Raw genomic sequence first — 15,589 nt, 5'->3', positions numbered from 1 at the left:
TGTTAGCACAGAGATTTACAATTGTGCAGTACAGGCTCTGCATGCTATAAGCCCATCTGCCCCAAAATTATTATGCTTCATGTTCCTTTCCTTTGAGAAGAAGGGCACCTGTGTTTGATGACCTGTATGGATACAGGATAGAGCCACATGGTGCTTGGACACAGGTGGCGCTGTGGTCTAAACCTCTTGGGCTTGCCGATCGGAAGGTTGGTGGTTCAAATCCCCGCGACGGACTGAGCTCCTGTTGCTCTGTCCGAGCTCCTGCCAACCTAGCAGTTCAAAAGGACACCAGTGCGAGGACTTCCGGGTTAGCGCCTCCGGTAATGGCTGAATTCCTCTGATCGGGAGGAATTTGCTTCGTGGAAATTAGGGACTGGCCGCAACGGCGAAGGCGGGGACCCACAAAAACCACAGGCGGGAGAAGCCTGTGAACGTGGGATTCGGCTGGCACCTTTTGCGCCTCCCCTACTCGCGGGGAAACCAGGTTTCGGGGATCCGGAGCGACGTGGGGTGAGTGGCGCGGTGCTTCCAATTGACTGCTTATTTCACGGAGTGAAGCCGCATTGCTGTTGCCGGAGAGCGCCGACTTTTTCCTGTGGACAATTTGATCTTAAAACAACTACCCGTGAGTAGAACGGAAAATTTGATTTTTAAACGTCTTAATTTGGCACCGAAATGGGGAGGTTTCAAACAGGAAGTCCGCATTCCCTTTTTGTAAATAGACTGAAGCAAAGAGGCTGCAAGCTAAAGTCTTGGAAAGCCTTCCGTACAGGATTAAACTTCCATCGGCTAAAATCATCAAACCCCCCTTGGAAGCAGGAGAAGAGGGGGGAAATTTTGGATCGTGTAAGCCTGCAGGAGAGAGTGAAGAAAGTCAAATTACCACCGCTCTGAACCTGGAAACGGGCTGCTAGTAAGACTGACGTTTTGGAAATGCTCATTGACTGTGAATAGATCGTTTGTTGACAGCTAGTTAAATAAGAGAAGTACATTGTTTCCATTGTCTCCTTCTGCGTTTAAAAAGGAGTAAAAGTAACTGAAAATTGAAACTAACTTTATTGCTTGAACTGTGCTTAAAAAGATTGATAGAAATAGAAATTGTTTTCCCCTAGAGGAAGCCTTTGAAATTGTTACATGAGCTAAGCTGGGGGAATTTCCAGCTGCAAGATAAAAAACTGTGAGAATCTGGGATTGACCTTGGAGCGTTAAGAATGTTGACAGAAGAAGCCTTAGTGGTTGCATTATGTAAGATAAATGACTCACTGGAACAGCTCCATAAGAAGATGGATGCGATGACTATAAAAATTGATAACTTGGAACAAAAAGTGACTAATTTGGGACAAAAAGTGAATATTAATACAGAAACTATTCAGGAATCGATACAGGGATCTACTTTGACATGGCAAATTGTGGAGAAGGCGGGGGAGAAAGTTGTTGTTGTTGAACCTAAAGTAGCACAAGTGGAGATGGAGAGAGCCCCAGCCTTACAGATGCAATTTGATGACTATAAGTTGATGCTTTTTATGATTGAATTTAGAGAAAGTCAGATTTTGAGGATTGGAGCCCCGCTTGGACTGGAGAAGGAAAGTTGGATAGATCCCTTCATGCAGGGATTTACTGACCTTTGGGACCTGGACTTGGGTCAGGAGGAGACTGGAGTTGTGGGGACCGCCAGATTTGGAGGAACTTTGAAATACGTCCTGAAATATCTTTTGAATCTTAGTTTTAACTATGGAGATTTGTCTGACTTGTCTAGAACATTGCTAGGTGGGAATTTCCCCGAGATCTACTCTTCAGCATCAAAGGAAGGAAAATAAGAACAAGATCAGGAAAAGACAAAGTAAAGTGCATGTATAAATATGAAGAAGACTTGCAGAAGGGACTTGGAAAAGAGTTAAGAGCCTCAAACAGAAGATCACCAGGTTGATGGACTATATGGAATTGACGGAAATGACTGGCAGAATCCGAGACCAGGGAGAAGAGACGGTGGAAGAATATTGGAAAAAGTTTAAAGTCTATATATGGAAATAATGTAAAATTAATGAGTGTTAGAAAAATGTTGGAATGGAATTATACGGCTTTAGTAGAAATGTTATAAGGAATTAAGCATAAATAAGTACTATAGCATTAATGGAAAATAAGGTTAAAATATGTTAAGATAACCATATGACAGAAAATAGAGAAAGATGGAAAGGATTTGCTGAAATAATTAATAGAAATGGAATACAAAAAGGGAGGTGAGAGGAGGTCGATGAAACAAGGGAATGAAAGAGAGGGTATTGAGATGGTATGATGTGTGTTTTTTGAATTGTTTTTGCTTTTGTTTTGTTTAATGTGTTAATGTTGTGTATTGTTTATATATTGTATTGTACTGTATTGTTTTTTTCTTTCTTTCGCCTTTTCTTTTTTTCTTTTCTTTTCTCCTTTTTGTAAGGTTTAAAAGTAATAAATATTATTTTTTAAAAAACAAAAGGACACCAGTGCAAGTAGATAAATAGGTACCCCTGTGGCGGGAAGGTAAAACAGCATTTCCATGTGTTCTGGTTTCCATCACGGTGTTCTGTTGCACCAGAAGCGGTTTAGGCATGCTGGCCACATGACCAAGAAAGCTGTCTGTGGACAAACGCCGGCTCCCTCAGCCTGAAAGTGAGATGAGCGTTGCAACCCCATAGTCGCCTTTGACTGGATTTAACTGTCCAGGGGTCCTTTACCTTTTACCTTACATGGTGCTTGACACCCTACTCAGACAGCCTGGGATGACTTCTTGTAGTGTGGAAGCCGCTTATAAACTTGGCACAGGGGAGATGTAACTGCACCAGGAGCCAATGATCTGGCTCTTAATTTTAATTGTTATGCATAAAGTAAGAATAGTCAAACATATATAAAAGATTAACTACAAAGGAATTAAAATTATAATTACAAACCAAAGATTAGTAGAGGTGTTCTCATTCATAATTAATTGGGGGGCATATAATCAATAGATATAAATGGCAGCTTTGAGGGAGGTTTTATGTAGGAGGTCATGAGGAAAAGACCATTAAATGAAGCTCAGAGCACCTCCCCTCCCTAAGAAAATCAACAGAAGCACTATATCCTCCTTGGCAACTTAAATTTGATGCCTTGCCTTAATTCATTTTTGCAGTGATGAGTCAAGGTCAATTTTTTATGCAATAAAAGCAATGGATAATCATCAGTCTTTTCCAAAAAGATCTATACCGGGTCTTTGGGGACAATTATGCCAATAATACTCTCTTTAAGATTAGCCTTTTTAAAGACTTAATTGGGGACCAGAGAAAATGTTCCCGTTTTGTCACTGGTTGCAACAATGGTTTAACTACTTAAAGGGAGATGAGGTTTGGCCCTCCTGCCTTACAATTTATGATCTGCGGCAGGTCTCCCATTCAGACTGAACAATAACCTTTCTGAATCCTCCATTATGGTGAGAAGGAAGATTTGGTCATGCTTCCCTACCCAGCTATCACACCTGCCTCTGGCTATTCATGACAGAGTGTAATACTTCAAGAAGGCCTGTCCACATAGTCTTATATGCACAGGTTCATAACATATTGCTGATGGAGACATTTTATCTGAGAAATCATATATGTCTTTGATTTTATGTACCGTATGTGTACTGTTAAAAGCGGTGGCGCTGTGGGTTAAACCACAGAGCCTAGGATTTGCTGCTCAGAAGGTCGGCAGTTGGAATCCCCGCGACGGGGTGAGCTCCTGTTGCTCGGTCCCTGCTCCTGCCAACCTAGCAGTTTGAAAGCAAGTCAAAGTGCAAGTAGATAAATAGGTACCGCTCTGGCAGGAAGGTAAACGGCATTTCCGTGCGCTGCTCTGGTTCGCTAGAAGCGGCTTAGTCATACTGGCCACATGACCCGGAGGCTGTACGCCGGCTCCCTTGGCCAATAAAGCGAGATGAGCACCACAACCCCAGAGTCGGTCACGACTGGACCTAATGGTCAGGGGTCCCTTTTACTATGCGTACTGTTTAGGTACACTCATCCACTCTGATCTGCAGAACTGGCCCTGTTGCATTTACCACACAATATTCATTCTGCATTTGTTGTTTTTTTAAAATCTCTTGTTTAGTGGGGCAGCACTGTGGTCTAAACCACTGAGCCTCTTGGGCTTGCTGATCAGAAGGTTGGCAGTTCGAATCCCCACGAGGGGGTGCGCTTCCGTTGTTCTGTTCCAGCTTCTGCCAACAGAGCAGTTTGAAAGCACACTAGTACAAGTAGATAAATAGGTACCACTGCGGTGGGAAGGTAAACAGTGTTTCCATATGCTCTGGCTTCTGTCACGGTGTTCAGAAGCGGTTTAGTCATGCTGGCTCATGACCCAGAAAGCTGTCTGTGGACCAACGCCGGCTCCCTCGGCCTGAAAGCGAGATGAGCACCACAACCCCATAGTTGCCTTTGACTGGACTTAACCATCCAGGGGTCCTTTACCTTACCTGAACTTTGGAACTCCCTGCTCATTGACATCAGGAAGACACCTTTGCTTTACTGCCTACAGTACCTGCTTAAATAATTTTTTGTTTAGGCATACCTGGCCATACATATAAAATGCTGACATTGTGTGTTTTAATCTGGTTTTTAGCTTATCATTAATTTTAATTAATTCTGTATGTTTTAAGCATTTTTTAAAAAAATTAATTGTTTTTAATTGTTTTATTCTTCTTGTAATATGCTTCAAGGGTCTCCCCCCTTTTTTGTTACACTCAAGCAGTAACAAAACAGGATTTCAGCACACATTTATCAGTAAGCACATTTTTGCAATCAATTTCCCCTCATTCTTGTATTTGCAATGTGCTTTTGTATGTTGTTGTCACTCATATCTGCATTTTACGAATGCTTTCCCTAGTACATCCATTTTTGTGCATATTCTTTGGATGGAGAACTGCAACGTTTGGAGAGGCACACATTTCAAGGGATAGCTGCATTACTGTCCATAAATTGTTAAAGGAAGCATGAATTAGGTAGGTTTGCACTGAAGCGCAAACAGAACCAAATGCCTTCTCCATTCCTTGGTGACACCACCATAAAGCCCTGCCTCTCAGTGCCACATATTGTCAACTAGAGCCAGGGCTTTTTCAGCTGTGGCTCCAATCTAGTGGAACACTCTGTCACAAGAGACTAGGGCCCTGCAGGACTTGACATCTTTCTGCAGGGCCTGCAAGACAGAGCTATTCCACCAGGCCTTTGGTCAGGGCACAGCCTGACTCCCTCCTTTGGCAATCTTCACAGAACTTTAGTCTAATGGTTGCCATCAATTTGAGTTGAATTAATTTTAATGAAATGATTTTAGAATGTTGTATTATTTTATTGTTGTTAGTCACCCTGAGCCTGGCTTCGGCTGGGGAGGGCGGGATATAAATAAATAAATTATTATTATTATTATTATTATTATTATTATTATTATTATTATTATTATTATTATATCTCACCTCCAGTGGTAACTATGCCCACTCCAGAAATCTCCCAAGTGGAGACAGGAGTGTGAGAAGTGGCTTTATTTTAGCAGAGGTTTTCCCCCAGGGCTGGATTTACGTACAAGCTAAACAAGCTATAGCTTGGGGCCCCATTCTCTTGGGCCTCCCCAAAAAAATTAAAGAAAAAAACTGGATGTACATTTCCAAAATATAAGATAAAAAAAAAATCTACATACAGCAACAGTGTTTTGTGTTGTGTAGGCTCCTATGATGCAAATAATGAGCCCCCAATTGCTTTAAGTTAGAGCTTAATAATTATTTCACTATTAATATATTTCTTCTTAATTGTATTTCAGTTCAACGATTACTTTCATAAAATACATATTTTGTAATGTGCAAATGGCTTTAGATACCTGTTAGGTCCATAAATTGCCGTATAGCATATATTCAACACATTACCTTCAGTAGCTTAGGGCCTCATCAAACCTAAATCCGGCCCTGTTTCCCCCCCCAAAAAAGTTGATTCAAAATGGCAGAGTTTCTCTTTTAATCAATTGCAATTGTATGAAATAACGTGTTGTTTTTGTTTTTAAGTTTGTTTACTGCCCTGAGTTCTTGTACTTCAGAAAGGTTAAGTCTCTCTCTCTCTCATTCTCTCTCTCTCACTCACTCACTCTCATAGATGACTGAAAGAAAAATGGCTTCTGCGCATGCCTTGATGTCATCGGAGCCCATAGATTCTTATATAGATTAGTGAACACACAGCTCTGGAACGGAAGTTGCATAGAACAGCTGTTAAGTGACAAAAGAAATGAGCATTGGACCACAAGCCTGTCATAAACATTGCACTCTTAATCAGAGAACATCTGCTTTTCCATTTCTTTTACAACAACCTCTGCCTTATACTTAATCTGAAACAGAATGATTTTCCTAATAAGGTGCAACAGTGTTTTACAAATTGAAAAGCCTCCTTGCTAAAAAGAAAGGATAGCAACTACAGACGTTTCAATTAACGCAACCATTTCTTATAAAATGTGTCTGTGCGGAGTGGAAGGGGGGGGGCATTGGGCAGGGTGGAAGAAATGACTCCGCCATTTGGCAAACCCAGAGATTGCTCTGCATTTGCGGAAATTTAATTATGGGCAAATTAGTGGTGCAGATGCCAACGCGCAACGGGTTCCAAGCTCCCGCTACTCGATTTGAGCTTTTCATTTAGGCGGGTAATGGAATGTGCATGGAAGAAATAAAATAATGCAACTTCTCCAAAAGGACAATTGACAGAAAACACATTTAAAATATTGGGAGTGTTATACCACAGCTGCAGAACCATCTTTTCCCAAGTATGTTGGTTTCATATGCGCATAAGGACATGAGATGAGCTTGATGGATCAGGTGAATGGCTGTGTTCTCACAGTGGCCAACTAGATGCCTGTGGGAAACCCACAAGCAAGATTTGAGCACAAGAGGGATTTCCTGCCTTCTGTGATTTCCAGCAACTGGCATTCAGATGCATTACTGCTTCTGACTATGGAGTCTGAGCATAGCCCTTCTGGCTAGTAGCCCTCTGAAGGAATGAATGCTGGGTTGTGGAGCAGCCTCAGCTGTCTGCATGCATGACCTTGGGATGCGGAGCACACAGATAAAGCCACAGCTGTCTGAACATCTTGCCCTTTCTTTAACCTTTTGCGGTCTCAGTAGTCTGCCGTGTCCTGTCTGTGACCTTTGTCTCAGAGACCTTTGTCTCCTTCGTCATACATTGTGCAAGGGGAAAATGACGCGGTAGAAACAGGTGCCAAAATAACTTTGTACCACCCCTCAATGTCGAGACTGGAAAATGTGTAAAGGTCACAGTCCAAAATGTATCTGACTGGTTTTGCATATTATGCCAATAAAAGGAGCCTCCGCAGAGCTAGCTGGCAGCTTGCTTGCAGCTTGCCTGCGCACAGCTCACCTGCATTACCAGCTCCTGCCTCATGTCCTTCACTTCACCCTTGATAGCCCTCTCCTCCATGAATTTGTCTGATTTTCTTTTACAGTCATGCAAACTGGTGGCCATCACTGCCTCATGTGGGAGCGAATTCCATAGTTCAACTATGTACTGTGTAAATAAGTGTTTTACAATTAGCTGTGGGGTCTCAGAGCGGGTGATCTTCATAAAAGGGGAGGGGGAGGGAAGGGAAGGGAAGGGAAATAAAAAGGGAAGGGAAATAAAAGATCAGGCTGAATTCAAATTAATGGCCAGGCGGAATAGCTCTGTCTTACAGGCCCGGTAGAAGGAGGTTAAATCCTGAAGGGCCCTAGTCTCATGGGACAGAGCATTCCACCAGGTCAGAGCCATCACTGAAAAGGCCCTGGCCCTGGTGGAGGATAGTCTGACTTCCTTAGGGCCCGGGACCTCTAAACTATGGTTATTCATGGACCTTAAGGTCCTCTGCAGGGCATAGCAGGAGAGGCGGTCCCATAAATACAAGGGCCCTAAGCCACTGAATCTTCCAACATTCAGCTTCGTTGAATGTCTGCAAGTTCTAGTGCAAGAAGAAGGAGCAGCTGCATGTGGAGGAGCGAGGAAGCGAACCCAGTTCACCAGATTACGAGTCCACTGCTCTCAACCACTACACCACACTGGCTCTCTAGAACATACACAGGAGTGCCTCCTCTGCCAGATGCCCGTTGTGCTCGGAGCATTGTTGTAAACTCAGAGCCAAGACAAAGTTACCCTTGTTGTCGTTTGTAAATGTGAAACATCTTTAGATTTCACTTTGAAATTGCATTAAAAAACCCTAAATAGGGATTGTCAACTTCATTTCCCTCCAAACACTCTACATCCAACAGCATCCATCATTTATAACAATAAATTATGTTGCGCCATTTGCTCTGATTTCTTTTCTTTCTTACTTTTTTTTTTTAAGACAAGAAACAAAAATCCTCCCAACTCAGTTTGGTTCCAGTTTGGGCCAGACTAGTTTGGGAGCCCCGTGATCAGCACTCACTTGCCTTTAAAAGAAAATGCTAATAGCATCTATAGGCAGGTGGGAGTGGGGTACACAGAGGACAGACTGGTGAAATCGGATTATTCAGATTGGGACTGGAACAGGGAGGGCTAACCTGAATTGTACCTATGTGGTTTCCCCTGCAGGGCAAATGGTTGCAGAAGGGACACTTCAGACTGTAAAAAAAGAGTGTGTTTCTGGAGTTGCAGAAGGGGTTAACTCTCTCCCAGTGCTGTGGTCCCAATCCAAAATCACACACACACATACACACACACACACCAAGGTTGCTATTAACATTCTCTTTAAAGTGCATAGGAAGGTATCTCGGAACTCCTGGTGCTGCAACGGTATGCCCGTAAAACTTGGAAGGGAGGTAAAAGAAATCATTGTGGCAATAAATTATGATGATGGGGGCGGTGATAATAATCCTTTAACATATCTAACACAGGCAGAAAAAAGTTCCCTAGAAATACTGGTATCATTTTTCTTCTCTCCACTCACATATTCCTCCCCTGTCCCCTTATTTTCTAGGCAAGGAATACTTTGTATACATATAATCCCCTTGCGCTTAATATCAGGGACAGCACACAAGCCCATCCTTCAGCATAAAACAGCAAAAACACACACACAAAAACCCACTTTGCACATCCCATGTCGCTGTGAATATTACAATTATGTTCCGATGTTAATCCTGCTGCAGCAATTTCCTTGTTATGATTGCCTGCGTGAAAATGCAAGAGACAGCGCACATTTCCCTTTCCAATGGAACATGACACACACTTCAAGAGAGCTGATGAGACCAAATACTCTGCAGGAACATCCATACCTTTCAAGAGAAGCAAACAAATGAGCCAGCAGCTTCTGACAAGCCATCTACTTGATAGGGGCAGAATTTGCTGAGGGAAGCCAGATTTGGCTTTCTGATTAGCCTGTCCTATCTGGTGATTTCATTAGCAATTACCTCTAATGCTGTCGAATCTTGGTATGAAAATTGCAGAGCCGGGACCCCCAGATGGTTGATGAAATAATCAGAATCGCCTTGCATTTGCACGGAACTGACATTAAATTCTGCACATTTGTCTTGCCCAAGACAGGTGAAGTTGTGCCTCTGAAAAACATAAAATTAAATTCAAGATTAGTTTTGGGAGTCACACGTACAGCTATATTAAGTTTATCAAAACTACAGCAAATGTAGGTGATGTTTTCCTAAGCACATTAACCACCAGTATGCCTAGAGATTCGGTCAGCAATGCTACAATTTAAATGAATGTATTTTAAGAAATGTGCATGCTATTGTTGATGTAAAGACAAAGACAAATGCAATGCATTTGGCTTGGGAGTCCGAACAGCAGCATGCACAATAATACTGTTTTATTATTGATCATTTCAACAGGGTTCACATTGATTTATCATACATATTTAGCCTCGCAAGCCTAAGACGTGGTGTAGGATGTTATGACTGGAAAGCTCAAGACCCTTAGGAACAGTGGAAGATAAACCCATTAGTGTGAACCTCAGCTGAGGTTGCCTGCTGCCTTACTTCTGGTGGGAAGACACATGAACTAATGCCAGTGTACTGGAAGAAGCAAAGATCACCATTGTCAAATCAATGATTCTTCAATATCAGCTTTGTTGGGCTGGTCATGTTGTGTAGATGCCTGATTATCGTCTTCCAAAGCAACTCTATTCTGAACATAAAAATGAAAAGCGTAATGTTGGTGGTCAACAGAAGGGGTTCAAAGACTCTCCTAAGGCAAATCTTTAAAAATGTAGTATAAACACCGACAACTGGGAAACACTGGCCTGCAAGTGCTCCAATTGGAGAACAGCCTTTACCTAAGGTGTCATGGGTTTTGAAGACACCTGAACTCAGGACGAAAGGGAGAAACGTGCTAAGAGGAAGGCACGTTTGGCAAACCCTCACCATGATCAACTCCCACCCAGAAACCCATGTCTCCACTGTGGAAGGATGTGTGGATCCAGAATTGGCCTCCACAGTCACTTTTGGACTCACTGCTAAAATCGTGTTTTGGGAGACAATCTTACTTGGCTACGAGTGATCACCAAAGAAGAAGAAGACTTCTGGTGTCTCCTTCTTCATTGTCTAGTACAAACATGCTCCTACTCATTCCACTTTCTGTGTGTACCAGAAACGTCTCACATAAGGGCCTGGGTCTCTTTTTGTTTTACCTCACTGCATTGATTTTGAAAGTGAGAGAGTGGCCCTTTGCAGAGTCCTCCACAAAACATGGAGACCTCAGGGGTGGGCAATCGCCAGAGCTTCTTGCCATTGGTGACCCAGTGCATGTAGATGTGAAAACTTGTATGGATGCCCAAAAGGAAGGAAGGAAGGAAGGAAGGAAGGAAGCTTTCAAAGGAAAGGAAAGCAGCAACAGAGCAGTAATGTAGCTTCAAGGCTTCCTAAATCTACCAAAGAAAATGAGTTGCTTAGAACAACTCTTCGGGAAATAGATTTTTCCATCTCATGGGGATTTCTAAATCGTTGACAGCAACGATTGGCTTGAGCTGGGGTGGGGTGGGGGGAGTGAATTAAAAAACAAAACTTCATGGGGAATTAAGTTTAGAAAAGGAAGCAAAGCCTTTCCAGTGGATGCACATCATATGAACCATTTACCAGTGCAAATGAACAGAACAACCAATGTCAGCTTTGCATATCCTCGTTCATAAATTCATCCCAGACGGTTTTTGCACAAATCTTCATTTGGGGGGGGAAAAAGGCCACCCACCACAATGGGCAGCAGAGCACTTGGCTGTGAGTTCTGGAAGACCTGCTCCCTGCCATGCTAGACTTTTCTCACCTAGTCCGAGAGGATGGGGCTCTGAATGACTCCAGCAACAAGGGCTGTGGCTGCTGAAGAGGCCAGAGACCATCTTGGCTGTCCCTTTGGGCAGACCCAGGTCACTAAGCATGAGCTTCCAAAGCCGCTGCCCACCATAAACCACCATGGGCAGGATTGATAGAAAAAGCAGTGGCAATGTGCTATGCTTACGAACATTTGTTGTTCTCTTGTTAATTATGATATTTTAAATGTGCATTTGATATTTGACTTTATTTAGTAATGTTTAAGGTTGTTGTTTTTAACTTTGCTGCAATAATTGTGCATTTTGTAGCTGACCTCTGGAATGTTTTGTTTTGGAAAAAAAGAAGATAATATTTTAGTTTCCTTTTAATTACGTTGCTTTGCATGTACTTGCCTTTCTTTAGTAATGTTTCATTCTGCACTGTTTTATTTGATGTTTTAATGTGTTTGAGAAACTACTTTGAGTAGGTTTCTTAAAAAAATTATAAACCGGTATAGAAAAGTATAGACCGGTATAGAAATGAATAGTAATGATAGTGATAATTGGGGGAGGGGGTGGGTATTCCAAGGGCCCCTGGAAACATGGATCTGGTCCTGATCAGGCTGTGTAAAATCATCCTACTTTCGGAGTGTACATGTTACGTACACTTAGTTAGCCTAGATTTTTCATGCCTATAGTCTGCAGAGCCCTATGGTCAGAAATGTTGTAGTCAGGATCTCATAGAATCATAGAATTGTAGAGTTGGGACCCTAAGAGCCATCTATTTCGACCCCCTACAATGCAGCAACCTCAGCTAGATCATACATGGCAGATGGCCATCTAACCTCTTCTTCAAAACCTCCTAGGAAGGAGACTACACAACCTCCTGAGGAAGACTGTTGAACAGCTAGAGAATAGGGTGCCCCACGGGTCAATGCAAAACACAAGTTTCCTCCACCTGAAATGGAAGAGGGAGTGGGACCATACCCAGTGATCCCACCCTTAGCTTAATGTCTAACCAGAAGGTCTGTAGACCTTTTGGTCAATATGGTATTATGTAAAAAGGTAAAGGAACCCTGGATGGTTAACTATGGGGTTGCGGCGGTCATCTCATTTTCAGGTTGAGGGAGCCATCGTTTGTCCACAGACAGCTTTCCGGGTCATGTGGCCAGCATGACTAAACTGCTTCTGGCTCAATAAAACACCGTGATGCAAACCAGAGCGCACAGAAACACCGTTTACCTTTCCACCACAGTGGTACCTATTTATCTACTTGCACTGGCATGCTTTCGAACTACTAGGTTGGCGAGAGCTGGGACAGAACTGGGAGCTCACCCCGTCACAGGGATTCGAACCGCTGACTTTCTGATCGGCAAGCCCAAGAGGCTCAGTAATTTAGACCACAGTGTCACCCATGTATTATGGTATTATGTATCTACAGATGTACATGGTAGGTGTCCCATATGATTGGGAAACCCGAATGTGAAAATTTTCCAATTCCACATCAAACCTATGTACATACATCTGCAAATGCAGGCATAGGCAAACTCTAGCCCTCCAGATGTTTGGGACTACAATTCCCATCATCCCTGACCACTGGTCCGGTTAGCTAGGGATGATGGGAATTGAAGTCCCAAACATCTGGAGGGCCGGAGTTTGCCTATACCTGTGCAAATGCATAGACATCTCTTATCATACCTTGAGGTCAAAGTGTAAAAGATTAATACAAGCTGGAGATTTCAGGAGGGGCTCCAGCATACCATCCATGCACAGCTGCAACATCTGCACGACCACTTATCACAGTTGACATAGTGCCCTCCTGTCCAGCTGTTTGAGCAAAGGAGGGATATGTACGTGAGCACCCTGCAGTTATTTATTGTTCACTTATACTCATTAAATTCTATCTTGCCTGATCGTGAAAACAAAGCAAAGAGGTTTTCCGAAAGAAGAAAGCAATAAAATTATGGGCAAAAAAAGCAGGTAAAGTCAGCTGTTTAAAACTTTCACAAAATTAAAAATCATATGTACTGCTGTCGTGCTGAACAGACAGCAAAGCCCAGAAGGCAGCAAGTGACCCCAGGCCAGTCTACAGAAGTTGTGGCCCACCAAGCCTAAAAATAGCCTGAAAAATAAGTGACATGGCTTCCCAGACACTTGACAGTGTCCCTGTTTTTGCAGTTCAAGTAAGGCTGGTTTACAGTGCCCTTTGTATACTGAATGCGTAGAATTGGGAAAGGACCTCCAAGAGGTGTTTGGCTTGGTGGGTCACCAGTTACACAGAGTTGTCGTTAAAGCACACAATCAAATTCAGCAAATTGCTTCAGATAGCAGCTGATTCCTGTTCAACCAAACCCCTCACTCCTTGGTTCTTAATTTACCTCTACCCTCTTGAGCTTTCTTGAATCAAAGTTTACAAACACTTCAGAAAGATATTTAACAACCTCACACTGTGTGCCAGTTTAGAAATGCAGATTTCTTACTTTTCTTTAAAAAACAACAACACAAAACCCTACACTCCCCCAATCCTGATACACAAACATGCATGCACAGAGAAAACTGATCTGTTGATTAATGGGGATCGTGGCATGCTAAATCACTTAAGCAGTCACTGAAAGACAAGAATTAAACTACTTTATTTTAAAGAAATGTTGCAGCTCTTCACTAGATAGACCTTAGAATAGCCACACAACTTCTAAGTACTTACCTTAAGTCTGACTAGCCCTCAAACTTACAGCAAGTTTGATATGGCATCAAGAATATGTCCCCATCACACCCCTTCAGTACTTTATTTATTACATCACACACAGGGACACTCTAAAGTTTCCGTAACTCTGGATATTTATTTTTTTATTTACTTATTTATTTAACTTCTATACCACCCTGAAGATCAAAGGGCAGTTAATTAAAAAACCACAAAAATACTTAACAGCACCCACCCCTGCAAGAGTTTAAAAGGTCATAGATTGCTTAATCAGGCGAAGGCCTGGAAGAAGAGGAATGTTTTTGCCTGGCACCTAACAATATGTAACTAAGGCACTGGGTGGGCCTCTCTGGGGAGAGCATTCTACAAATGGGAAGCAACCACAGAAAAGGCCTGTTCTCGTGATGCTGCCTTCTGGTCCTTATTCCAAGGCTGATAGCTGGTCTGTCTAGCTCAGTGTTATCCATCCTGATTCACTAAAGATTTCCAGGATGTTAGAGAGAGGACATTTCCAACCTCACTAGATGATACCAAGAACTGAACCTGAATCTTTCGTTCATGCAAAACAGATACTCTACCACTGAGCTACATTCTTTTGCTTGAAATAATAATAATATAATAATAATTTATTATTTATACCCTGCCCATCTGGCTGAGTTTCCCCAGCCACTCTGGGCGGCTCCCAATCAAGTGTTAAAAACAGTACAGCATTAAATATTAAAAACTTCCCTGAACAGGGCTGCCTTCAGATGTCTTTTAAAGATAGGATAGCTGCTTATTTCCTTCACATCTGAAGGGAGGGTGTTCCACAGGGTGGGCACCACTACCAAGAAGGCTCTCTGTCTGCTTCCCTATAACCTCACTTCTCGCAATGAGGGAACCGCCAGAAGGCCCTCAGCACTAGATCTCAGTGTCCGGGCAGAACGATGGGGGTGGAGACGCTCCTTCAGGTATACAGGACCGAAGCCGTTTAGGGCTTTAAAGGTCAGCACCATCACTTTGAATTGTGCTCGGAAATGTACTGGGAGCCAATGCAGATCTCTCAGGACTGGTGTTATGTGGTCCCGGCAGCCACTCCCAGTCACCAGTCTAGCTGCCACATTCTGGATTAATTGCAGTTTCCGGGTCACCTTCAAAGGTAGCCCCACATAGAGCCCATTGCAGTAGTCCAAGCAAGAGATAACCAGAGCATGCACCACTCCGGCGAGACAGTCTGCGGGCAGGTAGGGTCTTAGCCTGCGTACCAGGTGGAGCTGGTAGACAGCCGCCCTGGACACAGAATTAACTTGTGCCTCCATGGACAACTGTGAGTCCAAAATGACTCCCAGGCTGCGCACCTGGTCCTTCAGGGGCACAGTTACCCCATTCAGGGACCAAGGAATCCCACACCCATCTGTCCCCTGTCCCCCAAAAAAGTACTTCTGTCTTGTCAGGATTCAACCTCAATCTGTTAGCCGCCATCCATCCTCCAACCACCTTCAGGCACTCACAGAGTGAAAAACCCTCTCATTCCAGATGGGACTCAAACCCGGGGGGGGGGGTTTGATAAAGTGGGAAACAGGCCTATAAAAGGAACTTTACACATTTCCTTAATGCAGGAGACAGTGACAAACACAGCAATCCGAAGAGGAGAAGGTATTTGCTTGGGGATCAGTTTAA

The 15,589-nt window shown here is 43.1% G+C and overlaps 1 protein-coding gene across 3 annotated transcripts in view; it reads right to left on the bottom strand.

Annotated features, from left to right (window-relative positions):
- The window catches only part of NAALADL2 (N-acetylated alpha-linked acidic dipeptidase like 2), a 740,348-nt gene that overhangs the window by 132,849 nt on the left and 591,910 nt on the right, over positions 1-15,589 (bottom strand). For all 3 annotated transcript variants that reach the window (XM_053390588.1, XM_053390586.1, XM_053390587.1), the window contains one exon: positions 9,389-9,535. In XM_053390588.1, coding sequence (XP_053246563.1) covers positions 9,389-9,535 — 147 coding nt within the window. The remainder of the gene's footprint in view (positions 1-9,388; positions 9,536-15,589) is intronic.

Source organism: Podarcis raffonei, chromosome 5 (genome assembly GCF_027172205.1).
Source record: "Podarcis raffonei isolate rPodRaf1 chromosome 5, rPodRaf1.pri, whole genome shotgun sequence".
Classification (NCBI taxonomy): domain Eukaryota; kingdom Metazoa; phylum Chordata; class Lepidosauria; order Squamata; family Lacertidae; genus Podarcis; species Podarcis raffonei.
Note: the sequence above shows the minus strand (reverse complement) of the source record. Positions and strands in the feature narration are given on the sequence as shown.